The sequence below is a fragment of the Helobdella robusta genome (genome assembly GCF_000326865.2).
Source record: "Helobdella robusta unplaced genomic scaffold HELROscaffold_28, whole genome shotgun sequence".
In the NCBI taxonomy this organism is placed as follows: domain Eukaryota; kingdom Metazoa; phylum Annelida; class Clitellata; order Rhynchobdellida; family Glossiphoniidae; genus Helobdella; species Helobdella robusta.
The window spans coordinates 1,358,925-1,370,980 of record NW_008704435.1 but is presented as its reverse complement, the minus strand read 5'-3'; the positions used below and the strand labels follow the sequence as shown (position 1 = coordinate 1,370,980).

The following is a 12,056-nucleotide window of genomic DNA, read 5'->3' as shown; positions in this document are numbered from 1 at the left end:
TTCGAAAGCCGTCTTTTGAATAGATTCTATAACATTACGAAATTTCTCAGATCCTTAACGTAGACATATTATGCGCATGATTCAGAAAAATCCGACGCTTAATAACTATCCCGGTTATTACTATGGATAAAATTATGCCACCGCTAATGCCAAGCTTATAGTAACGAATACTAAATTGCTAATCATACGACCACATCAACTCATATTATTAGAAGTTGTATTGCTAGAACGACAACTACTAATACTACAAGAAAAATAGCCAACATTGCCCTACAAATTTAACAAACACCAAATATAATCACCTAATAAAAGAAAAGAATACATATTACTACTTTTACTACTGCTACTAGTGCAGCGACCACTATTGCTACTATTATTGATGATATAATTGCTCCTGCTATCACTTTGATAATACAATTAGCAATAATACTAACATTATTTTTTGCTACTATTTTTGAAGGATGGCCAAAAAAGATAAACTTATGGATAGGCCATCCTTAACTAAAAATTCTAACCATAGATGTAACAGAAATGTCATGAAATACATACACATAAACTCACGCTCACACATACTTACAAACAAGCACCATACTACAATTCATATCCAATACTGCTATACAGAACAGAAGAAACAGAATCAATGAAATGAAATGATCTGGAAACCAAACATACGCACACTTACACACTCAAATAAATAGACACATAAACAAATATGGTCACACCCCGTACACATATAGGGCAGTGGTGTAGTCGAGCCGGAACGGGCCGGAACGGCGTTCCGGTACTTTTTTTTGGAGGCGGAACGCGTTCCGGCACTTTTTTTTACAATTTCAATATAAAAAAAAGTACATTTTACAGGCGTTAAATTTAACTTTAGAAATTAATAGATAATTATAACCAATACCAATACAAACGATGAATAACTTCAATTTTTTTATTTAAACTGTTTATTATTCAACGCTATATCATTGTTGCTATGCTTACGGTTTAGTAAACATTGTTTCAAATTATATTTGCGTTTTTTGCGGAAGTTAAAAAAGTAATTTTTTTATTTTATTTATTTTACATTTACTTTAAATATTCTGCTTTTTATTACTTACTGTTTTTTTTTAAATCAAATTGTTTAAATACATTTTTATATAGGAAAGTGGGATAATAAATAAAAAAATGTTAGGCTCCATCCGTAAAATAAAATATATTATATTATAAATTATTTGTGTATACAACAATATTATCATTGTGATATTATATTTTATATTATTATTAATGTTATTTTTAGAAGGATATAAATTTGCGTGAGTCCAGATGTCAAAAAAACGGGAAATAAATGCCATTCTTGATTTTTTTTGTAAAAAACAAAAGCGTGACAATGAAGATGAAGGTTCTGCCAATACCAACTTAGAATTGATAGAAAATGGAAATGAAAGTGAGAATGGGAAACCTGAAGAAATAAAACCATGTTTTCCCAGCATTTGGACAGCTGATATGTGGGCTGAAAAGAAAAAAAACTATAATTGGCTTACTTGCAATTCAGAAAAATTAGGATGTTTATTATGCACTAAAGTAAGAACTTTGGGACCATCCAAATCTCAAGGTGTCAGCATTTCAAAAGAATGGAGTACCGCAACTGTAATTTATTATGGAAAAGACAAAAGTTCAGTTGACGTCTTTGAGAAAAAAAATTCATGAACATGCTAAGAGTGCAGCACATATCAGTGCCGAGAAAATTTTACTAGAAGCAGAAAAAAAACCCATGGAAAAAGTAATAGATCAATTAAACAACTCTGCTGTAAGTTCTACGTCTAAAATTTTTCGTACAGCGTATTACATAGCTAAACATGATCGTCCATTCTCAGATTTATATGACTTATCACAATTACAAGAATTAAATGGAACAAATATTGCTCCTGGATTGAAATCAAGATTTTCTTGTACTAATGTTATTAATCATATCGCTAAACAAATGAAATCAAAAATATGCCAAACAATTATTCAGAATAATGATAAAATATCGATTCTTGTGGATGAATCTACTACGCTCAGTAAAAAATCAACTCTGATTATTTATTTTAAGTGTGAAATAAATAAAATGGAAGATCCGCATTATCTCTTCTTAGATTTAGTTGAATTGGAAAGCCAGACTGCCAACAACATTACAAATAGTCTTTTAAACTGTCTTGCAGGTTACGGGTTTGATGACCATTATTTGGCACACAATTTAATTTCTTTCACCAGTGACGGTGCGAGCGTCATGTTCGGGCGGAATACTGGAGTCTCCACTCAACTTACAAACAAATATCCAAACCTCATTAAATGGCACTGTGTGAATCACCGACTAGAATTATCTGTTGGCGAAGCAATAGATGAAGTACATGGAATTAACCATTTTCAAATTTTTATGGATAAACTATACACTCTTTACCACCAGTCACCAAAAAATCAAAGGGAATTGGAGTCATGCGCACAAAACCTAGACACAGAAATAAGAAAAATTGGCCGTGTGTTAGGTATTAGGTGGGTGGCAAGTTCATTTAGAACAGTAGCTGCGGTTTACCAAAATTTTGAAGCGTTGTGCAAACATTTCATACAAGCTAATCAAGATGTGAATCAATCCAAAACAGAACAATGCATGTATCTTGGTCTTTATAAACACATTTCATCAAAAGAATTTTTGTTAAATTTAGCGCTAATGTATGATGTCCTTTATGAATTGTCCCTGCTATCTGAGGCATTACAAAACAGAGGTACTACGATTATTTACGCAGATAAAAAAATTCGCCAAAGCATACGATACTTAGAATCTATGAAAAATGCTGAAAAAGGGAATAAATTAATTGAAATTGCAAAAGCGATTGAAAAAATGAAATTGGGAACAGTAACTATTACAGGTAATAGCAAAGTATCTGTCATTAATAGAAATCAATTTCTGCAAAGTATTATCAACAGCATAAATCGCAGATTAATTGTAAACTCGGTATCACCTGAAACAAATATTGTAAATGAATTTCGAATTTTAGAAAAAAATGAATGGCCAAGTCACATTCCGCTTGGATATGGAGAAAAAGAAATTCATTCACTTTGCAAAAGGTTTAATTTGTCGTCTAAAAAATGTTATAGTGAATACAGAGATTATTTAGATGATGGAGGAAGAAATCCACCTGCAAACCACTTAAATCAGTTAATGTTGTATGGCAAACTAATACCTTGTAGCTCTTCTGAATGCGAAAGAGGTTTTAGTAATATGAACCTCATATTAAATGACAGGAGAAATCGCTTACTTATTGAAAATGTTTCAAATTTATTATTTATTAAAATGCACGGACCACCACTAAATATTTTTAATCCTGAAAATTACGTTATAATATGGCTTCGAACACACCGTTCTGCTGATGATAACCAGACAAGAAAATCTTCATCAGAAAACATTTCAATTAACTCTCTTTGGAAATTGTTGTAAAATTAAAATATATGAATTAAATAAAGATTAAAAATAGTATGTCGAAATAAAACCGTTTTTTTTATCTTTCTTTACTTCTTATATTTTATTATCTTTTAGCCGTTCCGACGCCGTTCCGGTACTTTTTTTTTAAGACTACACCACTGATATAGGGCGTGGCCATATGTCTCAGGGCACAGCCGAGTGCATGGACATCTTACACATGGATATGTGCCCCTCCATATACACCCCCGCTGTACCCTGGTTAACGCTCCTAGAAATCTAAATTTAATGTACATTAATGTACGTACATGCATCTCACAGCATTGTCCCATTCTTGCCAACTCCATGCGCACTCTAACCAGCGCAGACTCACTTAGCCTACCAGCTACTACTTCTCACGGTTAACCATATTATTTCTATAAAAACTAGACACTCTGTAATTTCCACATTGCCTATCTAATCTGTGGGTGTTTTTTTTATAGAAAATACTACAAAAATATAATGTAAAAATAGAACCGACAAAGTTCTCATGATAAGAACCACCAGCTTCCAGCGTAAGATCACAAAATAAATCAAACTCCCCTTGAAACATCATATCATTCCCGTTGTGAATTATGTAATGCACAATTAAATGACCACCCGCAACTATTTGTCACATTGTGATTTTTTCTCACTGCTGTACCATCGCCACGCCCGAATATTAATATTTCATCATCAGTAACAAATTCAAAAACATCAGCAAAATTGAATAGTAAAGAAAGTTATATTAAAATCTCACAACCTTCTATCACATACTCCAAACAAATCAGACTACTTGTCCCTTAACTGCTACATCTCACAAACAATCGCGACACTATTTCGATAACAAAATAGATACTCTGTGATATCCCAATCGATCCTTTTGTCTTGAACTCACTCAGTCAATTCAATATCATTGCTGCGCATAAACAATAACTGTACAATCATTATCATTTCATCAGTAAGAAACACAGAAACTTCGGCAAAAATGAACAGTAAAGTTATTTTTATTAAAATCCCACCACCTCCCTTGCACGCTTTGACAAAGACAGACTGTCGATTTATCTACTGCCACGTTTCGAACAATCACGATGCTATCTCGACGAAAAAGCTGCAATGTGAACACCGGTCATGGAAGACATCACAATATAACATGAAAATAGCAGCGTCGAAGTGTTCATTATGGCTCCCGCCCTACGGACCCCTACCAAAAATTACCTGCCAAGGAGAACCGCCAGTCTGTGACTTAGAAATGCCAAATGAACCATATACTGATTAAAGATGTTGCATTCGTGGACTCCAATTATAATGCATAACTAACAACTGAGCGCCCGGGTCTATTTGTAACCGCCCACATTGATTAAAAACACCTAACAGTTAAGTAGGATGTGAGATCTAACAATGTCCTAATGTCCATGGGCATTTGGACATCACACCTCTTTTTCATATCTCGCACAGCACCACACCTCTCGGTGTCAGCAAACACAACGAACTGCGACGTGATGACTGACAGTTAGGACGTAGCAGTTTAGTCGGAACCATCTTCATAACCAACTGTAGGTGCTAGCGATTTTCTGTTTGGGTTTACTCCCATAGCCTTTCCATGAATGGGTGTATCTGCAAGGCAGCGGAGGTTTGAAGTCAGAGTTCTCCTTCTCCTAGGTGTATGGCCAGCTAAAGCTTACAAGCTCCACCTGCCGGAACGACTGGTTATGGCGCCAGTTACTCGTCTTCGCCTTCTCCTGTTAGTTTAAACAGCTTCAACGTGAAGGCCAGGAGTAGGACCTGATTGACGTAGGTGAGATACCTACTACAGCCAATGGGAGCATTTTCTAGAAGATGGGAGTTCATTTTTCATTCCCACTTCCGGCAGTCAACCCGTTTGAAGCCATGTGATCTATTTTATTTAAGTGATTTTTTTGATCTTTAACTCACTCATTCAATTCAATATCATTGCCGCATAAACAATAACTGTACCTCGGCAGAAATGAACATTAATTTAATTTTTATTAAAATCCCACCACCTCCCCTGCACGCTCCGACAAAGACAGACTGTCGATTTATCTACTGCCACGTTTCGAACAATCACGATGCTATCTCGACAAAAAAAAACTAATATATGCACACCGGTCATGGAAGACATCACAATATAACGTGAAAATAGCAGCGTCGAAATGCTCATTATGGCTCCCGCCCTACGGACCCCTACCAAAAATTACCTGCCAAGGCAAACCACCCGTCTGTGACTTAGGAATGCCAAATGATTAAAGATGTTGCATTCGTGGACTCTTATTATAATGCTCAACTAACAATTGACCACAAGCGTCTATTTTTAACCGCCCACAATGATCGAAAACACCCAACACTTAAGTAGGATGCGTGATGTAACAATGGACATTTGAGATGTAAATTAGATGCAGGATGAATCAAATTGAATTACCTTAGTAGGCTTTTTGCTATGAAAATAATTTCAATGTAAATATTGCAAAATTTTTAATTAATAATTTTTCATTTGAGTTTTTCATAATTTGTAATAAAGCGCTACATCAGATAGCTCAAGGTTGAACAAAACAATTCAGTGAAGATAAACACAAACTTCTCATCTATATATACTCTAAAAATCACAAAAATGACGTCATTTTAATGTTTTGACGTATTACGCATGTAAAAAAACAAATATTGGCGCATTCTAAATTTTAAAAAAAACAAAACAAAACAACAACAATATAAACAAAAATATTTCTCTTCCTTTATGTGGGGCAATGTTTTTAAATTTATTTATTGCTATTGAAAGTTGACAATGAGCAACAGCTGTAGCATTGTATAAATATATAAATATATCATACAAAATATCAGACAGTTTTGTATATTCTTCTACACGTGTATAAAACTTGATGTGGATAGAGTAACGGTAGGAGGCCAACATTTTAAAGTTTTCACTTTCACTGTGGACCGACATTTGTGTTAGTGTGGCTGACGACGCTTTTTCAGTTAAAACAATGAGTTTACTGACTCATTAAAAATATTTCACGCAAAGGGTAATACCGGCCTCTGCCATCGTGGATCCGCCGTTGTTTATGTATTTATTTCTATTTAAATATATTGCGTCATTTTAATAAAAAAAATTCAATTACGCTATTTTGTAATCATAAAAAAGCAAATAAATGATTGAGCATATGCACCAGAGTTTGAACAATTATCAATTTTACAGGTAGAAGAACGACGGATGTCCGCCAAACTTACACAGTGATTTAATCAGCATGCTATTTCATGATAAAATGAAAACATTTAAAAACATATTCGGTTGCAGTTCTGTAGCAGCCACTTTAGTTGAAGCAGCGATGGTTGCGATTGACGTTGCAGTGGCAGTGGAAACAGTTGGTATAGTATATGTTTTAAAGGTTGTAACCGAAGTACTTGCCATAGCGTTCAATGGTTTACACGGAAAATAAAAAAGTTTTGCACTGGATGAATCTAAAACAGCGTATCGTTGTGAAAGTTGGTGAATGTTTTTGAAGCAACTGAACATGTTTTGAAGGTATGAGAAAGTTTATTTACAGTTTTCGAGACTATTTTCTCAACATAAAACAACATGCCTATTGAATCCTCCATCTTAAATTAGGCCTTTGATGTTAACTCGTTGTCTCAACTTTCACTTTGCATTTTAATAAGAATTTTGAAAGTTTATTATCATTTTGGATGTCATTTATAATTTTGTATATCATTTACCACTTTGCTTGTCAACTATCACTTTGCATGTCAATTATAACTTTGCAAGTCAATTATCTATTCGTATGAAAATTCAAACTTAATGCAAAGTGAATTCCATTAAGTTTATTTTTTGTTTGTGCTATTATGAAAAGTGTAAAGGCAAAATTAAATTTTATCCTTCGTAAAGTCATACAGAAACAAACATCTTCCTCATTCATTTATCTTGTAAACAAGTTTTATTGAATGAAAGTTCAATCGAGAAGGTGCGCTTAGGATCAACAAAAAACTTTAACAGTTGATAAAGTAAAATAAGGCAAAGTTAATTAAAACGTCAAACATCAGCAGGTATACAAAGAAACTTCATGCAACAGAGAAACGCAAAGTTGAGTGCGAATGTATAAAACGCGAAGGTTAGGTTATACATGTATCAAAACCGTACTCGGTGATAACTAATAATACGAATAGAACAAATTATTTAAAATATAAGTTTCATTTATCTTTACTACTACATTTCCCAAGATAAAAATGTCATCTGATAAGAAGTTTGAAAATAACCAAGCTAGCAGTGGGTCAGCTAGATGTCTAGAGTTGATGTCATTAGCCCATGGTGAATCCACAGATGTTGAAGTTGGAGGTGCAAAAAAAGCAAACAGCGATTTCGAAGATGGCGAGATTCAAAAAATGAGAGAAATGATCCAAAAAATGGAAGAAGAAATGAGAGAGTGTGAAACCCTCAAAGAAAAGTTCGTTACAAATACCACTTCAAACGCTACATCGGCAACATCTGAAGTCGACGGACGATCCATATGGGTCGGCAATGTAGACTATGGATCTACATTAAAGGATTTGAAAGAACATTTTGAACAATGCGGTGCCATCATAAGAACGAAAATTTTACGTGACAAATTTAGCGGCAAGCCTAAGGGGTTTGCATACATCGAGTTTTCGGACGTTGTGTCCATTGACTTAGCTCTAAAACTAAATGACTCACTATTTCGCGGAAGACAAATTAAAGTCACCGCAAAGAGAACCAACATGCATGGCCTATCAACCACAGACAGAAAACCAAGAGGAAGAGGTAAAAGGTCAAGGGGTGGTCCAATGGCAGGGAGAGGTCGCTATTTAGCTACTGCACATCACATTCCAACACATGTGCAAAGGTTTGAATCATACGCGGAACAACAGCCACAGTACCAAGTATGAAAAAAATATACACATAAAAGTTACAAACAGTGTAATACAAAGCTGGTTATACTGAAATATTTCTCTGAATAAGGCATCTAGATTTTTAAAGAATATCTGCGATGTTCATTTTGTTCTTTTTGAAGACATTCTTTAAAAACGTTGAAAACTGGCAAAAAAGCTTCCCTAAATGAAATTAATATGAACGCACTATTAAATATGACTCTGGTCCAACTCTGACAGTTATGACCACAGTTAAATGTCGAAAAAGACTTTGTGTTAAATAATCATTTAAAAAATTATTTAGTTGTTATGGAGTGACGAGTGATTGCTAAAAATAATTAAAGCAATGAAAATAATATTTAGAATATAACATAATAAAAATTTGATGTTGGCGCGATGGTGTAACAGTAAGTGCTTGTCAATGCTGTTGCAGGGACCTGGTACGATTGCAAAGAAGATCACATGGAATGTGTGTGGTGCCTTGTTTTAATGCATCTGAATAGAGATTCAATTTGTAGTTATTTTAATTAGTTATGTTTTTATTTTTCCTCGGCTACTTGAGTTCTTTCCGTCAGCTGTGATTGAAACCAGTTTAGTGCTTCACCTAAAATACCATATGAGACTGACGATCGTTTCAGCAAGATACAATGTTCCATCGTATCAAATGCAGCTCTAACAACAAGAAGCACAAGCATTGCTACACTTCCCAAACAAATATATCATCTTGGATATTTTTGACCCTGCTGATAGCAGGGTCAAAAATATCCAAGACCACTTTTAGTATCATTAATGCAATGATTATTCTCAAAGCTTTTAAATTTAAGACTAAGGTTCCTTCCAACTAACACAAATTTTGAAAATTGTTTCAAGAAGGTAATTTTATGTATTCAACTTTATTTAAAATTATTCACCAACAACAATCATAACGTTGACGATAATTTTAATAGTTACGACCACAAACAACGAGTATAAATGAATGGTGTTTATGATAGTTTTTGTAATGATCAACAGAGTTTTTTTGTGAATTAAACATATCGGATGGTGATAGTGGAAATATTTTTCATGATGGTGAGGAGGACGATAATGCGGAACCTAGGAATTATTTTCGGAAACATAATAATAAAATAATAATTAATATTTTATACCATAAGTTATCTACCTGTGGAAGTCCATCCCATGTAGAGGCACCTTCCTTGTGGAGGTCCCTTTCTTGTAAAGGTCCCTCCCTTGTGAAAACCCCTTCCTGTGAAGAACCCGTTCTTGTAGAGTTTTTTTTTCTTTTGTGTAGATCCCTCCGTTGTAGAGTCTTTTTCCTTGTGAAGGTCCCTTTCCAGTAGAAGCTCTTTCTTTTTGGAAATCCCTTCCTGTGAATGTCCCTTCCTTTCTTTAAAGGCCCTTTACTTGTGGAAACCCCTTACTGGTGGAGATTTTCCCTTGTAGAGGCACCTTGCCGTGGAGGTCCCTTACTTGTGAAGATTCCTCTTTTGTGGCGGTTTTTCCTTTGTGGAGGTCTTTCCATTGTAAAAGTATTTTATTTGCAAAGGTGCAAAGGCTTCTCTCTTGCAGCGGTCCCTTTCTTGTAAGGTCCCTCCTTTGTGTAGGTCCCTCCTTTGTAGAGGCCCCTACCTGTAGAGGTCTTTCTTTTGTGGAGGTCCCTCCCTCGTAGAGGCTTCTTTCTGTAAAGGTTCATTACTTGCGCAGGTCCGTCCATTGTAGAGTTTCCTCCCTTGTAGAAGCCCCTTTTTGTGGATGCCTCTTACTTAGGTCTCTCCCTTGTGGAGATTTTTTCCTTGTAGAAGCCCCTTTTTTTGGAGGCCTCTTACATGTAGAAATCCATCTTTTGTGATGATCTCTCCTTTGTGGCGGTCCATTGTTTTTAGAGGCCCATTCCTATCGAGGCCCCTTACGTGTGGCGGTCTCATCCAGTAGAGGTCTTTCTCCTGTGAAGGTTCTTCTTTTTTTCCTACTTTTTTTTAAATTCATAGTTATATGTTAGATTGAGCAATCAAAAACAAGACAAAAAAATTTGTAAATCTCACAAGTCTAACCGCCAAAAAGCAAAATATATAGAAACTTCTGAATAATAATATCAAAGCATTGTTGTAATAATAATAGCCAGCAACAAAAGCAAAAAGCTTTAAACAACGAAGCAGCAACTACTCACCTGACACAAAAAAACAACTACACTACACTACACTACTACATTAGAAGCATCGTAAACGAAGCAAACAACATCCAGACCCTAGCTTACTGAACCAACTATTAAAAAGTCGTATGGCAATCGTAAATGCTGCGGCTGTTCTATTGTTATTGTAGTCGCTTATTTTTTTTTTAAATTTTTTCCTTTTCCTGTTATCGAAGTTTGTAACTGTTGTTACGAAACCGCATGTCGAATGTTCTTACATTTTGCATGTTATTTATGCCTTCGTTGATGTTGATGTTTGAAAATCGTCCAAGCCATTTATGTTAATAATGTCTAAATACCATTGAGATGATGTTATGTATGGATGTTTATGTAGGCAGAGCGTGACTGTTACTCGCGTTACTTTTATTGATGCTGTAAAATATCTTTATGTTTATCTTGCAAAAAATTGATGAAATTGCGAAAGTTTTGTCCTAAAGATCAAGCTGGTTGGCGATGATGATTGATAACATGAAAAATATTAAAAAATTGCTGTTGGTTGATGTTTGTCGATCATCTTGCCTCTGGATTTTCATGTCAATTTGAATATTTTTTTGTTGCCAATGACTTTGTAACCAAACCAAATGCCAGAAATAACATCTTCCAAATAATTATTCTATTTAATCAAATATATTCACAGAATTTCAGTTATTTATTTACATTTATTGGTTAAACTGCCTATATATTTCTTTCATAAAATTATCTTTAGGTAGTTGTTTTTTTTTTCATTCGCTAGGACAAAAATAATACTGACGAGAAGATACAAGCTGGTGTGTACCGTTTCGAAATGATGCCTTTGGAAATGTTGAGCTGTTCATAATTTACTGGAAGACATTGTTGATGTTGTTCACAATGCAGTATTAACAGTGCGTGTGTTGTATGTTATTCTACAATTCTGTATGTTTCAGACTGGGTGCATGTTTTGTTTTATGCAATGTTTGATTGGTGTATGTCGCATTGTGTGTCTCATTGTGTGTCTCACTGTGTGTCCCATTGTGTTTCATTGTATGTCTCATTGCGTGCCTCACTGTGTGCGTTTGTGTGTCTCATTGTGTGTCTCAGTGCGTATCTCATTTACTGTGTCTCATTGTGTGTCTCAGTGCGTATCTCATTTACTGTGTGTCTCATTGTGTGTTTTTTTTTCTGTTGCTGGTGGTACGACGGTGTAATTTTGAAAACTTTCTGGCGACAAAATGTGTACAATTGTTCTGTCATCAGCGATCAATCTTTCCTCCACTTCTCATTATTTTATTTATCTTCGTTTTTCATTCGTTTTTTCTCAGTTTTTACTGTTCTGTCATTTTATTCATTTAATCATTCATTCATTCAATCATTAACTGCTGACACCTGTCACAAATATTTCCAATCAGCCAGTTGTCAGTTTTCTTTCTTCTATTGCTTTTATCGTTTTGTGCGTGTGTCTCTGTTTGTGTTTCTGTTTGTGTTTGTGCGTGATTGTGTTTCTATAGTTAGAAGCAATTATCAAAAAATTAACCGATTTGTTAGTTTTGTAAATGTATT

General features: G+C 34.7%; 3 protein-coding genes across 3 annotated transcripts; 2 read left to right on the top strand and 1 right to left on the bottom strand.

Annotated features, from left to right (window-relative positions):
- Nucleotides 1-3,625: 3,625 nt before the first annotated feature.
- On the bottom strand, nucleotides 3,626-5,308 carry HELRODRAFT_173982 (hypothetical protein; the record flags this gene model as incomplete). Its single annotated transcript, XM_009020544.1, has 4 exons — nucleotides 3,626-3,718; nucleotides 4,833-4,963; nucleotides 5,013-5,074; nucleotides 5,184-5,308. 4 exons carry the CDS (start codon nucleotides 5,306-5,308, stop codon nucleotides 3,626-3,628), a joined length of 411 nt encoding a protein of 136 aa, XP_009018792.1.
- A 2,451-nt stretch (nucleotides 5,309-7,759) lies between these two features.
- Nucleotides 7,760-8,371, top strand: HELRODRAFT_80718 (hypothetical protein; the record flags this gene model as incomplete). Its single annotated transcript, XM_009020543.1, has 1 exon — nucleotides 7,760-8,371. One exon carries the CDS (start codon nucleotides 7,760-7,762, stop codon nucleotides 8,369-8,371), a length of 612 nt encoding a protein of 203 aa, XP_009018791.1.
- A 3,121-nt stretch (nucleotides 8,372-11,492) lies between these two features.
- HELRODRAFT_146678 (hypothetical protein) lies at nucleotides 11,493-11,681 on the top strand (the record flags this gene model as incomplete). The annotated part of the gene is made up of 1 exon (XM_009020542.1): nucleotides 11,493-11,681. A coding segment is annotated over one exon (189 nt), but the record flags the coding sequence as incomplete, so codon positions are not given.
- Between the last annotated feature and the right edge of the window lie 375 nt (nucleotides 11,682-12,056).